Source organism: Schistocerca piceifrons, chromosome 9, assembly GCF_021461385.2.
Source record: "Schistocerca piceifrons isolate TAMUIC-IGC-003096 chromosome 9, iqSchPice1.1, whole genome shotgun sequence".
Lineage (NCBI taxonomy): Eukaryota > Metazoa > Arthropoda > Insecta > Orthoptera > Acrididae > Schistocerca > Schistocerca piceifrons.
In genome coordinates this window covers 77,099,037-77,118,792 of record NC_060146.1, presented here as the reverse complement: position 1 = coordinate 77,118,792, position 19,756 = coordinate 77,099,037, and the positions used below count along the sequence as shown (strand labels likewise).

Genomic DNA, 19,756 nt, shown 5'->3' with positions numbered 1-19,756 from the left:
TTTTCTCTCGCGACCGCAGACTGTGGAAGCACAGATACAGGAAGAGGTACACTTCGGCCCTGTCTCCCGTTCGGCACTCTCTTTTAATTGATGGTTTGGCAGATTTCTATGTGCGACAGGGGAAGCGTCCGAAGAGACAAATTCATCTTGGAGTTCTTCTTTATTCAAATTGTTTCAGGACTTAAAGCCGTCTGTTATAACTTTGGTCCCTGGCGAGATTAAGTGGTTTATGAGAGACAGTAAAGCTCTCTTGGCCTCGAATATGCTCGAACCGTGAAGCACTTCCAGGATTCCCTTATAATGCCTCCGAAGATCCATGTGTTGTTTTGTCCAGCGACAGGGACACCGTCATTCGTGACTACTACATAGCAGACTTCTCGATAGAATCCGTAGTAGTCTCAAACAAATGTTTGTCGATAACTCATTTTCGAAAGCGTTCGCTTGTAAGGTATAGTCTCTTACCCATCACTAAATTAAAATAATGCTCTTTTCGACGGTCACCTTACAATTGTCGAAACGTGTTTTTCCTTATCGATGTCTCTTTCTGGCACCGCGCATGGTACAGTTGAAATGGGAAATCAGAATCGGCGCCTTTCTTACTGAGTTTCAGACAGCTATGTCCATGACACTTCACGCCTTTCCTGAAATCGTCATTTGGCAGTAGTCCATATTTCCAACAGAAATCAAAACATGATTTCACACTACACAGTAGAGAAATTAAGTTTCGACAGGTAGGAGTACCAGGATTCGAGACTGCAAACGGCTTCACTCATTCCTATTCACAACGCTAAACGTTACACGAGGCTCCCTTGGCAACGACCAAACACTTTACACATCTCCGCCGCGACACTCGTGCGTTCGATGTACACTCCTGGAAATGGAAAAAAGAACACATTGACACCGGTGTGTCAGACCCACCATACTTGCTCCGGACACTGCGAGAGGGCTGTACAAGCAATGATCACACGCACGGCACAGCGGACACACCAGGAACCGCGGTGTTGGCCGTCGAATGGCACTAGCTGCGCAGCATTTGTGCACCTCCGCCGTCAGTGTCAGCCAGTTTGCCGTGGCACACGGAGCTCCATCGCAGTCTTTAACACTGGTAGCATGTCGCGACAGCGTGGACGTGAACCGTATGTGCAGTTGACGGACTTTGAGCGAGGGCGTATAGTGGGCATGCGGGAGGCCGGGTGGACGTACCGCCGAATTGCTCAACACGTGGGGCGTGAGGTCTCCACAGTACATCGATGTTGTCGCCAGTGGTCGGCGGAAGGTGCACGTGCCCGTCGACCTGGGACCGGACCGCAGCGACGCACGGATGCACGCCAAGACCGTAGGATCCTACGCAGTGCCGTAGGGGACCGCACCGCCACTTCCCAGCAAATTAGGGACACTGTTGCTCCTGGGGTATCGGCGAGGACCATTCGCAACCGTCTCCATGAAGCTGGGCTACGGTCCCGCACACCGTTAGGCCGTCTTCCGCTCACGCCCCAACATCGTGCAGCCCGCCTCCAGTGGTGTCATGACAGGCGTGAATGGAGGGACGAATGGAGACGTGTCGTCTTCAGCGATGAGAGTCGCTTCTGCCTTGGTGCCAATGATGGTCGTATGCGTGTTTGGCGCCGTGCAGGTGAGCGCCACAATCAGGACTGCATACGACCGAGGCACACAGGGCCAACACCCGGCATCATGGTGTGGGGAGCGATCTCCTACACTGGCCGTACACCACTGGTGATCGTCGAGGGGACACTGAATAGTGCACGGTACATCCAAACCGTCATCGAACCCATCGTTCTACCATTTCTAGACCGGCAAGGGACCTTGCTGTTCCAACAGGACAATGCACGTCCGCATGTATCCCGTGCCACCCAACGTGCTCTAGATGGTGTAAGTCAACTACCCTGGCCAGCAAGATCTCCGGATCTGTCCCCCATTGAGCATGTTTGGGACTGGATGAAGCGTCGTCTCACGCGGTCTGCACGTCCAGCACGAACGCTGGTCCAACTGAGGCACCAGGTGGAAATGGCATGGCAAGCCGTTCCACAGGACTACATCCAGCATCTCTACGATCGTCTCCATGGGAGAATAGCAGCCTGCATTGCTGCGAAAGGTGGATATACACTGTACTAGTGCCGACATTGTGCATGCTCTGTTGCCTGTGTCTATGTGCCTGTGGTTCTGTCAGTGTGATCATGTGATGTATCTGACCCCAGGAATGTGTCAATAAAGTTTCCCCTTCCTGGGACAATGAATTCACGGTGTTCTTATTTCAATTTCCAGGAGTGTATTTCACCGTTCGATATTATGTATCGTTCGAAGCCCCCGCGTTCGATAGGCTGTGCTTCTTGGAAATTACCAGAATTTTAAACTAGGCACCTACTTACTCAATCTCGTTGTAACGAATTAGATAACTTCATTCTGAAACCACAGTCTAGTACGTACTGAAACCTAGACAATCTCAAGTGATTGTTGCACTTGAGAAGTGTCTCATTAGTGTCTTCCAGACTACTTAGATAATAGTGTAGACGTTTCCGTTTTCAATTTCGTTTTGCAGAAGTTTAATTTTAGTGCATTTATGGCTACAAAAATATTATCATACCTGTATCTAGAAGATGTTACTTTTATACTGATAAAATACATCGCAACATCATTATATACCACAGCTAGGTTATAATAATATTTAATACGGTATTACGGAAAATCAGTAAATTTGTGCAATTACCAGTTTTGTACAGCTTCAGTATTTCAGAGAACTATTAATTGTCTGTCATCTAATTGACAGTTATTACGATTTGTCCCGATTGTGTAGTGGCTGTGGACTAACTTCCATTTTTGTCGCAGTAAACATTTGCATTTATCGTGAAAAGATCACGAATCGACAAATTAGATCAAATAACCCTCTTTTACTGATGTGAACGTAATATTTAGTAAATAATTTTAACTCTTTCTCGTAAATAAGGTTATCTTTCGTGAATAATTTTCATTTTCTTTCACAAATTTCGTGACGCAAAGTACTGAAGCGAAAAACATACGGTACATCTAAATTATGTAAAGTAATTGTCGCTGGACAATTCTCGTTCCTAAACATAGTATCAACAAATTTGGTTTAGAAATCCCTTAGATGTTATGTTTCTTTGAACAGATATTTTAACCGAATATTTTGACTGTCACATTAGACAAATGCGTAGACTGCTGCAAGTCGTCAGAAATGGGAGTAATTATGAAGAATGTCGACGTTATTTTCATGTGGGGTGGTACAACGTACATGAGGAATGATGCCAGCCACTTCTGGTCGGTTGATATGAAGGAGGGGACCAAATAGCACGGTCATCGATCCCATGGGATTCGGGAAGGATGGTGAAAAAAGTCAGCCATGCCCTTTCAAAGGAACCATTCTGGCATTTGGCAGAAGTGATATAGGGAAATGACGGAAAACCTAAATGAGGATGGCCAGACACTGGTTTGAACAGTCGTCCTTCCAAAAGCGAGCCCACTGCGCCGCCTCACTGAGTGCCACTTGCCGGCCGGGGTGGCCGAGCGGTTCTAGGCGCTACGGTCGCAGGTTCGAATCCTACCTCGGTCATGGATGTGTGTGATGTCCTTAGGTTAGTTAGTTCTAAGTTCTAGGTGACTGATGACCTCAGAAGTTCAGTCCGATAGTGCTCAGAGCCATTTGAACCATTCTGAGTGCCACTTCTGGAGATACAATTATTGTCACTACAGCTGTACGGTACTGGAAAAAGAGCAGCTTATCATGAAACTTTGAGCTGAAGGCTCAAGAAGAGTTTGCGGTTTTGTACGCTGCAAGCTGCAGTAGTAATGTTAGGTCTAGGCCAGAAGATTGGATTACAGTGAAGCCTTCAAAATCAGTGAAAAGATGCAGGGGACGTTGTACGTCTTCTTGTTTCAGTCAAGCTACCTCCAGTACTAGCTTCAATGCTTTGAAGACTTAAGACAAAAAGATTCAGCCATCCCCGGAAGTTCTGGATTATTCTACTGAGTGTAAAGTGCAAGCCGAGTGGAGAAAAAAAGTTTTAAAAAGACAGGAGAGTTCCTATTGCTGGGTAGTAATCAGTTCAGAACCCTCGGGGGAAGTGATTACGATGTATTAAGTACTTTTAAACCAGTGCAGTGCTCAGTGTCTTTCAGGAAGAATCACTGAAAGATTATCATACAGTACTAAAAGAAAGTCCAAGTAACAGTGGAGACTGTAGCATTAATTGTACATCAGGCATGTTGCTGACAAACACTCCTGACATTAGTGTGAAGACCATATCATAGTTTGAGAGTTATGATAAGCTTTGTATGAAGCACTCTGTTGAAGGTGTTAATACAGAACTTGAAAGATCACTCAAGGAAGGAAATTAAGAGTTTAATGTGATGTGGACAGTGACGTCATTGGAGATGGAGCACAAGCTCGAATTGGGGCAGAAAATCAGCCATCTCCTTTTGCTGGAACCATCGCAGCCTTTGCCTTCGGCGATTAGGGAAACCATGGAAGACCTAAATCTGGATGGTCAGAAGGGGGTCTCCTTCTCGAAAATCCCACAGGGGAGGGGGATGTTCTCACATGGGTGAGACTGATACAATGTCCCTCACTTGGTCACAATATACATAGCAGGGTTTGCATGTGAATGCTTCTGGTAAGGGGAATTTTATATGACTGATTACCAGAAGCATCTGATCTGACCACAGCGGTATCCATGGTATTTCAGTGACATCCAATGTGTTCATAAAGCCTCTTTCAGAGTAAATTCATATATAGAGCTATCGAATAAATATAATTACAGTTCAAACAGCTAATAGTATAACAGAATACTGCAGCTCTTGAACATAGCCAAGAACATTAAAGAAAATGCTTTTCATGTCTTTCATTGAAACATCAGAAGCCTTCTAAACAAAAAAGGTTAACTTCTCTTATCCATGTTGTTGTTGTCGTTGTGGTCTTCAGTCCAGAGACTGGTTTGATGCAGCTCTCCATGCTACTCTATCCTGTGCAAGCTTTTTCATCTCCCAGTACCTACTGCAACCTACATCCTTTTGAATCTGCTTAGTGTATTCATCTCCCTCTAAGATTTTTATACTCCATGCTGCCCTCCAGTACTAAATTGGTGTTCCCTTCATGCCTTAGTACATGTCCTACCAATCGGTTCCTTCTTCTAGTCAAGTTGTGTCACAAATTTCTCTTCTCCCCAATTTATTCAATACCTCGTCATTAGTTATGTGATCTACCCATCTAATGTTAGCATTCTTCTGTAGCATCACATTTCGAAAGCTTCTATTCTCTTCTCTTCCAAACTATTTATCATCCATGCTTCACTTCAATACGTGGGTACACTCCATATCCATGTTGAAATATGAAAAAAAGAAAAAAGTTCAACAGACTTCTTGTGCATATCAGAATATCAGATGGGATTCACTGAAATTGAACAGATTCATCTTTATGGATACAGGTCAGTGAAAAATTCCTTAGAGTCCAGTTGGATAACAAGTTAAAATGGAAGAAACTTACAAATTAACTAATGAAGCTCAGTTTGAGGTGCTATGCCCTTACAAGTATCTCTTGTTGTATTAACCTAAAGATGGTTGAGTGTTCACATTGCGCATATTTTCACTTCTTGTTGTTTTATGGAGCTGTCTTCTGGGACACAGCACCTAAAGAAAAATAAAGAGTTTACTCAGCAGAAGCAAACAGTAAGAATATTGTGTACGTAATCATACACCATGCAGATGTCCTTTTAAGGATCTTGCAATTCTAGCTCTCAATACCCAGTACATTTACTCCCTACTGGCTTTTGTTGCTGATAATAAAAGTCTGTTCCAGATGAACTTTAATATACGCAGTCACAATGCAAGAGATAACAACAATTTTTATGTAGCTTTTATCCGTTTCCCAGTACTCAGAATGGAGTTACCTACTCTGGCGGTAAGATAATCAATAAGTTCCTGTTTAACATAAAACCAAGAAAGTCCAGGTTCAGGGGCCAGAAGGCTCCATTAGTTACATGGCAAATAGAAAGTTCGATATAAAGCTGCATGGCAGGTAATAATCTACTATAAATAGGACTCAGTATTTATAGATGTAAAACGTATGTGCTTTGATAAACACCATTTTAATCAAGCAAATATTCAACTGAAGCTGCAAAGGCAGCACTATTCTCCAAAGTGACAGTTTCCTTACTAATTTGCTCAATGCAAATGGAAATGCCGTGTGGCTAGGGCCTCCCGTAGGGTAGACCGTTCGCCTGGTGATTAATTGTTATATTTCACACCAACTGTACATAGTTTATTATGCTGTAGGTTGTCCTATTTAATTTCTTGCATTCTTTAGAACAGTCCATTTGTTTTGTGAGAAAACAGTACTAATATTGCCTAATTTCAAGCTTGTAATACTAGTTTTCGTTCTTTTTTTTTATTGTTACAAAGAATACAGTATGAAATCAACTTAACTAAGTTGCAATTTATGAAAAACTTACGACACAAAGAATGAACTACTCAACACACCACCTTTTTTTTCTCTCTCTTTTTTTTTACTAGTTTCACTGATTATGATAATTAACTACAAAATGGAATGAAATTATTAAATTGCTGACCTAAAGTATCAGTTGTGTTCTCAAATTTATAAAATAATGCCAAAACCTTGAAATGACAAGTTATAACGTGCAAAGATATGAATGTATCAAGTTCTTTATTAAACATGTAAGCCAAGGCTGTTACATTACAATGTGTAACTCTTTTTCACTGCAGCCTCCTGAAGCCACACATCTTCGTGGACTGGCTGCCACCACCCGGAGAGAAGGTTCTGACGCTGATGATCCCCGAGCTGCGTGAGGCAGACACGGGAACCTATACGTGCAGTGCCCTCTACAGCAACACCAAGCAACTCTCCAAGTCCGTCCATGTGCGCACCATCAGTGAGTAGTGTCTTCTGTCATCAGTAATAGCCTATTGCCGTGAGATTGAATGTGAAAGTTATGTGTTTCTGCCAACCCATCGAATCGCCAGTTGTCGAGCATTCCTAAAAAGTAGGACACACCATTTGACAGAGGAACAGTACAAATCAAATTTCTGTAGAATACAGTGGATTCTATTGTAGCGAGACAGGGAATCCTAGAACACAGTGGATTCCATTTTAGCGAGACATGGAATCCTGCACTCTGCATACATTGAAGATGTGTTGTGAAGTTAGATGTTGTAACTTTCCTCTTTGTATTTTAATGGGTTGGTAAACATATTTCTGTACTGTATCCAATAATACAAATGGTATATATAGTGAATTACATGAAAATGGTGTCTCCTCTCTGAAATTTCATGTAGAACTGACAATTTGACCTGATGGAACATGTGAGAAGAATTTAAATTATTGTGCTTTGTGGTTGCCCGAAAGCGTGTTTTTCACAGTGAAATTGTGGGGATATTGTTACCAAATACTTCTGTGGCAGTTAGGTACTGAGTTGGTCGCATATGTAAAGGCAAGGATTGTGGAGAAACATTTTATTACTATCAGGTGCGAATACACTTTCCAGTAATCATTGAGGAGGTAAGTGCTTAAACATTATTGATTGTGGTCTGCCTTAGGATATCAGCTTTTTGCTTCTGGTGCCCACATATGCAATTTGAGTCCAATTAAATGGTATCTTAATTGAAAAATTTACTTTTAAATTAAATATTTACTAACTATGACAACACATTTGCAATTATCTCCCAAACAGCTTTGACAACACATTCGCAATTATCTCCCAAACAGCTTGTTTGCAGGCCTATGTTTACTGAAGCATTTTTCGTTCTGTTATGCCCAATATGAGGAGTGTTTAGTAAAGTATTTTTTAAATGCAGTGTACTTGACCCAGCGTTTCTGCCAGTGTGCAGAGACATGCTGGAAACAGTTTGTTGAAAGGTTCTTTGTAATCTTGTCCGCAGCCTTTACTCCAGCTTCTGCTGACAGAGAATGGTTCACACGGAAGTGTTATTTCAGGTTAGCGAATAGAAAAAAGCCGCATGAGGCTAAGTTCAGACTTAAGGGAGGGTGAGGGATGCACTTCATATTGATTTTTGCAGGATATTCAGTAACTACACTTGAAATATGTGGCTGTGCATTATCGTGGTGCAGCATCTTGCCTGTCCACTGACTTTTGGGGTTGTGCCCGATAAAATTTTCATTATTTCAGAAAGTTTCCTAAGGTTACTCATTGATCCTCTCATGCAGTGATGGCAGCGGTTTTGATGCTTTCTTCCGTAAGATCTGTAACGGGAGTGTCAGGTCCACCTTCCTCTGAAATTCATTGTCTCCCCTCTTTAAACAACTTAAACCATCCTCAAGCTTTGCTGTAGGATGTAACAGGCTCTCTGTAGGCTTCTTTAATTCTGCATTGGCTTCAGCTGAAGATTTGTTGAGAGACAAGCAGAATTTCAAAGCTACATTACGCGTCACCTCCATTGTTGCAGTAGACAATATTAACACATATCAGCTTGCCTACCTCTTACAGTTGGGTAATATGAGTGGCAGCAGTGAAACTAGTTTGGTGTGCTTGTCACACATTAAGCTAACACAATAACGTAAGATTAAATACTAGAATGAGACATTATGAACGTAAAAACTTTTAACATGCTTTATTGAACAGCACTCTTAACTTCCATATTCAGTGTTCGCTAATACAAGGATGTGCTGAAAAGTAATTGCTTCAATTTTTTTCTGTGAAAACTCATAAAAGCTTTTTAAATGAAACCAACGTTATTAAGATTCTGCATCTTTATTCTTCATGTCTAAATATTTATTTCTCAACATAGTCATCCTGGCCACGAACATGTTTCTCCCAATGAGAGATCAGTGTGCTTATATCGTCACTGTAGATTGTTTGACTTTCTTGACGATGCCATAACCTCACCTTTGCTTGTACCACTTCATCACTATCAGAGCAAAGTCTTCAGAGGGATTCTCTAAGTTTTGGAAACGATGAAAATCGAATGGGGGAAAGTTGGGAATGTATGGAGGACGATCGATAACAGTGAACTTGAGGTGTCAGACTCTTGCAGATGTTGCAACACTCAGCTGTGGTCTGGTATTGTCAGGAGAGGGTGCTGCATGTGGGGATGAACAGTTTGAATTCGATTGCAGCATGCTGTTTCTCACACACTGAGATAGTTGTGCTACACACTACAATTTGGAGCACTCTTGTGGCAGAGGGCTTCAGGTATGTAGCCACGAGGAATAAAGATGCAGAATGTTAGTAACGTTTGCTTTATTTGCAAATCTTTAAGTTTTCACATAAAAAGTTTGGAGTTATTACTTTTCAGCATGCCGTCATAATTATCACTTTGTATATCTTCAAAAAAAAAAAAAAAAATCCCAGACGGACTAGTTGATTAATTAATGGTGAGAAATGTGCTAGACAATATGCTGGCCTTGTACATGTATATCAATGAAAGCCTTACACAGAAAGGAACTGTTATTTACAGGTGATCTTATTTGAAGGTATGATAGCTAAGTGCAGCTTACCTACAAGTACGTATAAGATAAAATGCCTCAGGTATTTTCCATAGCTTTTCTTTTCATCTAAGGTGTTGTATCCTAATCGTTCATACCTAACCATGAACAGTTAACAGCTGAGTGCCGTCTATTGCAATTATTTTGCACATACTAAATAAAATATGATTGAGAACAAGCAGTGCAATTACTTTGTACTTATATGGTAACTCTCATTGTAGCCCATTGTCAAACAGTCTCTTCAGTTTGATTGGTTCTATTCTTTTGGTTGTTTCTGTATTTTCAGAAATAAATGAAGAATTGAATCACTTTAATTTCTCATCAGATACAAATTTTGTTTTGATTAATATAGTACATTTCTTTCAGCCATTCCTTAGTCTTGGTACTCACTCCAGCCAAATCTAATGCACAGCTGGTACTTTTCAAACAATGTATGATGATCAGAGATAGTACAAAGATCATAGATGTTTAAAACATGTAAATGCTTGTTTTTTAAGACAATCGTCTTACCAAAAATTTTGAATTTCAATATGATTATTTTAAAATGTTATCCCAGAAAAAACTTTTAAGATAAATTCATCTTTGATTTCTTGAAAACATAAATGAACAGACTCAAAGCAAATGATTATAAAAATCGCAAAATGAACAGATTGATATTACATCAAAAGTGAACAGATCAATACTGGGATAATGAAACTCCATAATAAACTACATTTCTTTGAAAAACTTCTTATTTTTGGCAGTAAGTATTTCACATCTGTGAGACTAGTTCCACAATATAATCTACACTAATACAGTATTCCGTAGTTTGAAAAATAATGTGGAATAAAATATTGTCATTTTAAACTTCCTCTGAGTACATTGCTTTTGTGACTGACATGACAGTGACCCACTCTCAATGAAATATACGAAGCCGTGTTGTTCTGACCCCTGCTCGTTTGACACAGAAAGTAACAAATAAAAATTTCCAAAGTGTAACGGTTAAAAACTCTTTAGATACTGTTTATAAAGGAATATTTACTTAACCTCACTCAGTTAGCAAAGACAACAGTGTGATCGGAAATTCTGTCATACAGCAGGCGAGAAACTGATTTGTGTGAGGTGTGCTGGGACATGCAACTTGTCAAGTCGTACTCTAGATTTTCCATCTACAGGAAAGTAAGCATTTACACCTCTGCCTTGCAGTGCCTATCACCTGGGATGATGCGCCAGAGGAGCAGTACCCGACAGTGAATGAGACTTTCAAGATCCGCTGCAGGGTCTCGGCCAACCCACCTGCCATAGTCAACTGGATGCGCGACGGCCACATCGTGGAGACAGGCGACCGCTATGTGGTCGAACAGGATGGCCTCACCATCCTGAATGTGACTGAGATGGACGATGGCACTTACACGTGCCGCGCCATCGTCATAGCGACTGGGGAGATGGCACTCCGCCCCATACGTGTCGAGGTAAGAGACCTTGCTTTTTGCTGATGCAGAGAATGAAGTTAGATGTGTACTGACATACTATTGTTTGTCGGGTGAATGTGGAAATATATAAAGGTAAAGACTCGTCTTGCCTCTGAATCTGTTATGTGAGAATGGTTGGCTTCAGATTCATTTTCCCATCATGTCTGAAAGTCAAATAAGTTATTATGTGCAATTGGGTCATTTGATCTTGCTATTTATTTATTTTTCTGTTGTGTGTCATTGGTTGATATGAAAATTTGTGCCAGAATGGGACTCACATGTGATTTCCTGCTTATCACGAGCAATCACTGTAACCACTTTGGACATCTATACACACCTCCCAGACTGACCCAAACTTCTGTAAGTCCTACTGCCTGCATTCTCATACCATTGTCCCCTACATTTATGACTCGATGCTCTGAGCATTACTCTGGATTCCCGCACCAGTGAGAATGAGAATAGAAAGAATCTTGACTAATGGTGTTATTTTCTTTTGCCACCCTTGGTGTGTAATATTTACTTGCATACCTGAAAGAACAGTCATTGGTGACGAACAGCAGCTGTACTTAATTAGTTCAAAATAAATTCACTGAGTTTGAATATCTTGGCATCTGCTGTATTACATGTAGGTATACTACCTATTGGTGACATACGAAAATTTGCACCGGACTAGGACTCAAACCTGAATTTCCCACTTATCACCTTTGGCTGTCCGTGCGTGCCTTCCAGACTGACAAAAACTTCTGTATGTCACACAGTACACACTCCTGTACCATAGTTCCACACATTTTTGACAGTATGACATGTGGAAGTTTGGGTCGATCTGAAGGCACACAGGGATAGCCAAAGTGCTTAAGGTGACCACTTGTGATAAGTGGAAAATCCGTTTTGAAGTCCCAGTCTGGCAGAAATTTTCGTGCATCTCCAGTAAGCAATGTATCTACCCACAATACAGCTGATGCCAAGATATTTGCAAGGTGAAAATTTATTTCAAACTAATTTCATATGGCTGTTGTTTGTCAGTAATGTCTTTTCTTTCAGACGTGCAAGTAAAGGCATTAAAGAATATAAACAGTTGGGTCATTCTCCTGTGAATACACACACACACACACACACACACACACACACACACACACACACACACAAAAAAAAACTGTTCACTTTTTTATGTGATGTGTCCCTCATGCTATTAACTACAATACATCGAGTTGGCTATTAGTCAAATACTCCGAACTGCATATCGCTGTTGCTGCTAAATTTCATACAGTAAAATGTGAAATCTGTGCCTCTTAAAACTTGGAGAACAGCAGACTTTTACATAACATTACGAGGTTTCTTTTCAAGGAATAATGATTTCTTTTTTGTTCATGGGTAGGGCTTTCTTCTGCCAAAGGTTCCTAGTAGCAATTGTTTGACCATTACATGAAAAATATCTTTTGTTAAATTCAGTTATAGCCTGTTCAACATACTCTCCAGTGACTGTTATTTACTTTCTCCAATATTAAGAAACTCATAAATTAGTCACATAACAAATCCTGCACTTGTCAGTGCACCAGGGGAGCTACAAGTTCAAGAATAAAAGGTGTAGTGAATAAAAACATGATATCGAAGAAATAATGTGTTATGGGAATTGAAGATGGGTCAAAGACTGAAATGTGTCTCGATATAAATAAAGCTGTATAAAAAGTGACTCATTGCTGTATTTCTTAATGTAACATGAATAAACCCACTAGCAGCGGAATGTATGGCAATGACTGGAAATAGTGGGATAGTAGGGGAACTGGAAAGAAGTGTTACTTTGTTGTGTCTTGTCTCATTGAAATGCAGTTCTGTGGTACTGACACCCCTAAGATAAAAGACATAACAGGGTACAGATCTTCTAATTTCCTACTACTGTATTTTTCTGCAGGTCCACACACCACCTCAAATGTCGGGTGCTTTGCCACCAAAGCTGGAAGCAGTTGAAGGCACCGACTTCACGGCCAAGTGCGCAGCTTCAGGGAAGCCCGTTCCGCGCTACACTTGGATCCGCGTGGACACGGCTCGCGACCTAACCAAGGACGGGGATCGCGTGTCTGCTGATGTGTTGCTGGGGGAGCTCAGGATTCGTGAGGTGTGTATACAGGCGGTGCACAGAGTTACACTGTATGTTCCCATTATAAACATTAGTGTGCATGCACGTGTCCAAACATACAGAAAGAGAGAGAGAATTTATGATGCTCTTTATTGAGAATAGATCTTAATTCCTTACATCACCATTAATAGCAATGTTCATGCTGTGATTTCAAGTATATCTTTGAGCCAGAAGACTCCATATGATGCTTAGCGGAGAGTAAATTGTGTAGCAGTGTCACATCCTCTCCTTCCTGTTCCAGTCACAAAGGGTCCACAGCAAGAATGATTGTTGGTAGCCTCTGTGTGAGGTCGAATCTCTCTAATGTTACTTTCATGGTCTTTTTGTGAGATATATATAGGAGGGAGCAATATATTGATTGACTGTTCTAGGGACGTACACTCCCAGGGTTTTAACAGTAAACCACACTGTAATGCAGACTGACTCTTACATAGCATTGCATTTCGTAGATGAACCCATGACAACACATTCTGGTCTGCTTTGGGTCTTCTTCCTTTTCCCTCTCAGTTCCATCTGGTACAGGTCCCAGACTGACAAGCAGCATTCAAGTGTTTGTGGAAAAAAGGTTTTGTGAGCTACTTTATTCATGGTTGGACTGCAATTCTTGAGATTTCTTCCAATGAATCTCAGTCTGGGAACTGCATTTCCTACAATTAATTTCCTACAGTTATTCCACTTCCAACTGCTCCAGATGCATACTTCCAGATTTTTAATACAGGTGCGTTCTTCCAGTGACTGCTCTGCAATTGTGTAATGATACAGTACTGAATCATTCTGCCTGATTATGCATAATGCAAAGTGTGATTAAAGAGTAACGAGAAAAGTTTTGTTTCTCATAAAGAATCTTCATTTTATTCATGAACATCACATTTGTTCCCTTCAAAATAACCCCCTCAGATATAATACACGTGTGCCAGTGCTTTTTCCAGTCTCCGTAGCACTTCTATAACTCACTTTTTGTTATGGTGTTCATCTATGTCAGTGATTCTGTTTTAATCTCATCATTGGTGGCAAAACAACCTCCTTTCAAGGTTCTCTTCAGACTGGGAATAGAAAGAAATCGCAGAGGGTCATATCCGGTGAATACGGTGGTGGAGGCAACATAACAGATTTATTTTTTTGCGAGAACATCAAGGACAAGCAGTGAGACATGAGTGGGTGCATTACCGTGATGCGATTTTCGCAAATGGTTTTGCCACAATTCTGTTCGTTTTCTTCGGATTTCTTTACACAAACGGCGAGTAACGTCCAGGTAGTATTCCTTATTGACCGTACGACCATAATGCAGGAACTCCTGATGTACTATCCCATTGAAACTGAAGAAAACAGTGAGAAGTTTCCTCTGCCAGCAGTTTTTTTTCTTAACAAAATTTGCTGCTACAGATTTCATACCCAAAACATCCCAGAAATTGCTTGACTTGAGCCAGAGGATATGCTATCATCAACAACTTCTCAGATGGTGATTTGATGATTTTCAGAACCATTTTCCTTACTTCTTGTACATTGTCATCAATAATTGATGTGCTAGAGTGTCCAGGGTGGTTGTTCTTTTTGTCTTCTTGACCCTCTTTGAAAGTTTTTTACCCCTTGTAAACTCTTGTCTTTTTCATAGTAGATCCCCAAAAGCCATTTTGAATGTTGTGCAACACTTGATTCCAAGCAAAATTTAATGCAAGTTCTTTACTCCATCTTTTTCAGAAGTAAAAATTCGCTGAACACTTTAAAACGTGTATAACCTCTTGCAACAGTAAACTAAATACAGTGAAACCCTGCTTTTACACTTTTGAAGGAACTTCAAAAAAATGGTGTAAAATCAGGAAAATGCAAAATATGGGATATAACGTTTTAAGCTGTAAAAATTATGTAGCCTGCAGCTGTCATTCATTATTTAAATACTGAAATACTCCACTATTTACGTATTTTCTCATGCTTAGCATGGTGGGTTTCAAGAATTTTTCTCATTGTCAATGGCAAATACGTAGAAAAGTATTTTCTGTGGTGTTTGCATGTGGTGTTCTGCCTCACTCCTGTAGTCATATTTTTGAGGTTATCAGGTACTGTGCCTTCTCAGTTATGTAGAAAGCCACACTCTTGCAAACTATCATTCACATTGTTTGTGCAAAAAAACCCAGATAAATGCTGCACTTTGACTATAAATAAATTCTCGAAACACATTTTGCTAAGCATGAAAAACTTGTGTAACCAGTGCTGTGTTTATACTAAAAAGTAAAACCATTTGAGCAATACATAAATGAATGACGGTGTCAACTAGCGCTACAAGTGGCCAAACGATGAAACACACTAAATATAATTTGACAAAGGTGACACGATGATCACAACAATCACAAAAATGTGTTTGCACAGTAGAGACGGTTTCAAAACGGTTGTTGTGATTGGTCATAATATCTTTATTTGAACAAACTAGTTACTTCCATCAGCCACAGTGCCAAGTAGAGCTTGGCAGCGGCAGGAGACACGGCACGAACTGTTGCAGCTGTTACACGTTTGCTGGTTCAAATCTGCTGAGTATAGTACTCTGGTGTAAAGAAACTTAACCACGTACTATTTATAAACACTACTGGTTGGCCAACATCATGCCAGTGTCATTTTTTTCTCCACAAACACTTTTTTGTAATGCATAAATCACGAAAAAATTATAAATATGTTGATGCAAAATCGGGTGCGAATTAACATTGTGGACATAGGAAATTTGACAGAAGTGATAAAAAATGTCATAAACGGCGGCAAAATGTTAATTCCGGGAATGTGAAAGTGGGGTTATACTGCATTCAAAACTGCTGAAAATGCAAACATACATTAGAATGGAATAATGACTATATTATGAGTCTGGCCTCAGCACACAGAGACAGTGATCATGTGTGTGCAAGTTGTGCTTGTGCGTGCGCCTGTGTGTGTTTTTTGGAAGCTTTGAGCTATCAGCGGACACACAGAGAACAGGATGCTCAGGATGAAAACTTGCTGGCTTTCAGAAAGAAATCCTTTCTCAAGCCAGCAGGTATGCACATGTGTGCGCACTCACAGACACACAAACACACACACACACACACACACACACACACACACACACACACACACACGCCCCTCTGCACATATATGTTGCATCCTGATGGTGCCATGTGGGGGCACAGGTGCACACGTGTGCGTATGTGTGTGTAGAAATAATTTTTTTACAATTTGACAGGTGCGGCCAGAGGATGCAGCCAATTACAGTTGCACAGCCAAGAATGCCGCTGGGACCGCTACTGCCACCGTCGAAGTGACTGTCGTCGTGCGACCACGGATTGGCCGCTTCGATAACATATCCGTAGCGTCAGGCAAAGACTCGGAAGCTGTCCTCGAGTGTCATGCCACTGGTTCCCCTCTACCTGCTGTTACATTTAGGTGAGTAGCTCTCATTTCCACACCCAAGCGCAGGTACAAGTACACCTTGCAGATTAGCAATAGGGTAAAAAATTCCTAATGCTAGAGCAGGGATCCTGTTTGTAACATATATTGTTTTGTTTCATACATTACTGTGAGACTTTACGTTCACACACTTAACAAAGTATATGAATCGTGCTATTGAAGAGTGTATAAAACATAATATAAATTTGAATATAACAGAGGGAAACATTCCACGAGGGAAAAATACAGGGTGATTCAAAAAGAATACCACAACTTTAAAAATGTGTATTTAATGAAAGAAACATAATATAACCTTCTGTTATACATCATTACAAAGAGTATTTAAAAAGGTTTTTTTTTCACTCAAAAACAAGTTCAGAGATGTTCAATATGGCCCCCTCCAGACACACGAGCAATATCAACCCGATACTCCAACTCGTTCCACACTCTCTGTAGCATATCAGGCGTAACAGTTTGGATAGCTGCTGTTATTTCTCGTTTCAAATCATCAATGGTGGCTGGGAGAGGTGGCCGAAACACCATACCCTTAACATACCCCAATAAGAAAAAATCGCAGGGGGTAAGATCAGGGCTTCTTGGAGGCCAGAGATGAAGTGCTCTGTCACGGGCTGCCTGGCGGCCGATCCATCGCCTCGGGTAGTTGACGTTCAGGTAGTTACGGACAGATAAGTGCCAATGTGGTGGCGCTCCATCCTGCTGAAATATGAATTGTTGTGCTTCTTGTTCGAGCTGAGGGAACAGCCAATTCTCTAACATCTCCAGATACTGTAGTCCAGTTACAGTAGCACCTTCGAAGAAAAAGGGACCAAAAACCAAAAACAGCGCCTCAAACGAACAAATGTACAACTAAATGAAACTTTATAGCTCCCTTAATTCGCCGACAGATAGTGCTTAGCTCTGCCTTTTGTCGTTGCAGAGTTTTAAATTCCTAAAGTTGTGGTATTCTTTTTGAATCACCCTGTATATCTAAAAACAAAGATGATATCAATATAATAGAAGGAAACATTCCACGTGGGAAAAATTATATATAAAAACAAAGATCAGGTGACTTACCGAACGAAAGCGCTGGCAGGTCGATAGACACACAAACAAACACAAACATACACACAAAATTCACGCTTTCGCAACAAACTGTTGCCTCATCAGGAAAGAGGAAAGAGGGAAGGAGAGGGGAAGACGAAAGGAAGTGGGTTTTAAGGGAGAGGGTAAGGAGTCATTCCAATCCCGGGAGCGGAAAGACTTACCTTAGGGGGAAAAAAGGACGGGTATACACTCACACACACACACATATCCATCCACACATACAGACACAAGCAGACATATGACATCTTTGTTTTTATATATAATTTTTCCCACGTGGAATGTTTCCTTCTATTATAATAAATGTTACTATAGTGTAGAAGATTTCATGAATGGTAACAATGCATTATAATTGTAATTAAAATACCTCTTTGAAGATGTTACACCATGTATATTATTAGTTTATTGTCTATTTTTAGCTTTGTTATATATAGTGTAAAAACTGACAAGTCACCTATGTCACAATCTTTGACTGTATAAGGCATGTTATGTGATAATAAAAATTGAATTGAACTGAAAAAAGTAGAGGGTAGGAGGAGTCGGGGTAGACCAAGGAGAAGGTACCTGGATTCGGTTAAGAATGATTTTGAAGTAATAGGCTTAACATCAGAAGAGGCATCGATGTTAGCACTGAATAGGGGATCATGGAGGAATTTTATAAGGGGGACTATGCTCCAGACTGAACGCTGAAAGGCATAATCGGTCTTAAATGATGATGATGATGATGATGATGATGATGATGATGATGTGCAAGAAAACAGTTATTCAACCAGATGGCTGATACATTTGAACTCGGTGTCTTGCGAATGCAAGTATGTTACCTCATTTGCTCTCACATTCAACCTAATGATTAAACGTACTAAAATATGTAATTACAGCCAACAATTATTACGTGACAATTGATTCCCTTGAAGAGGATGGGAATTTACCTTATTGTCTCTTTTCTTTAACTGAACTAATTTCCTGCACTCGTGTTATGTTTTTGTTCTCTTTGTGTTAGGAAGCTGAGTAATCCTAACCGCTACATTAATGGCATCCAACCGACCGAGGACAGGATCACAGTTGACGGTGTTGATAGTCCAGATGGCAGGACGAGAATTGGCAAACTTATAATTTCTAATGTCCTGCGATCTGATGACGGTTTGTATGAGTGCATAGCAACTAATAAGGTAAGTTGACTTCTTAGTGAGTACACTATTTTTTATCTGTTTTGTACTGTTCAGTGGGGTTTCCTTTAGCTGGAACTGATTCGTAGAAATACAGAAAAGGAAGGGAAATGCACTATGTGTTTAAAGTTGGCTGTAGACTTTCATTCTGAAATATACTGGAATACATATATATTGTCCTAGTGACAGAAGATAAAGAAAGAAAATTCAATATGGTTTTAGGGTGGATAAGTGAAGTTACTGTGGGAGTGAAGTCACTGTGGGTTTGCATTTTCTCAATTATATTGTGTGTGTGTGTTTTTTAACCATCTTAGTGTGTGTGTGTGTGTGTGTGTGTGTGTGTGTGTGTGTGTGTGTGTGTATATATATATATATATATATATATATATATATATATATATAGAGGGAAACATTCCACGTAGGAAATATATATGTAAAAACAAAGATGATGTGACTTACCAAATGAAAGTGCTGGCAGGTCGACAGACACACAAACAAACACAAACATACACACAAAATTCAAGCTTTCGCAACAAACTGTTGCCTCATCAGGAAAGAGGGAAGGAGAGGGAAAGACGAAAGGATGTGGGTTTTAAGGGAGAGGGTAAGGAGTCATTCCAATCCCGGGAGCGGAAAGACTTACCTTAGGGGGAAAAAAGGACGGGTATACACTCACACACACACACATATCCATCCACACACATATACAGACACAAGCAGACATATTTAAAGACCAATATATATATATATATATATATATATATATATATATATATATATATATATTGTGTGTATAAATGTATATTAAAAAGGGCAGTTAAAATGCTGTATCCTTGTCTGACTTCACTCTTGTTGTAGTAGACTGTCCAAATTTTATTTCCAGAGAAAGAGAGAGGCATCCTGTATCGCTTTCCAAAAATTATTTCTGAACACATCATTGTCTGTCTGTGTGCTGTTTATTTGCAATGCCATATATTCTCGTATTAATTCTTAATTCATTACGCAGCTATGT

The 19,756-nt window shown here is 40.4% G+C and overlaps 1 protein-coding gene across 5 annotated transcripts in view; it reads left to right on the top strand.

The window, feature by feature from the left end:
• Window positions 1–19,756, top strand: part of LOC124717390 (fasciclin-2) — a 921,178-nt gene that overhangs the window by 781,320 nt on the left and 120,102 nt on the right. For all 5 annotated transcript variants that reach the window (XM_047244244.1, XM_047244243.1, XM_047244242.1 and 2 more), the window contains 5 exons: window positions 6,751–6,917; window positions 10,673–10,938; window positions 12,848–13,051; window positions 16,275–16,474; window positions 18,579–18,747. In XM_047244244.1, the coding sequence (XP_047100200.1) occupies window positions 6,751–6,917; window positions 10,673–10,938; window positions 12,848–13,051; window positions 16,275–16,474; window positions 18,579–18,747 (1,006 nt within the window). The remainder of the gene's footprint in view (window positions 1–6,750; window positions 6,918–10,672; window positions 10,939–12,847; window positions 13,052–16,274; window positions 16,475–18,578; window positions 18,748–19,756) is intronic.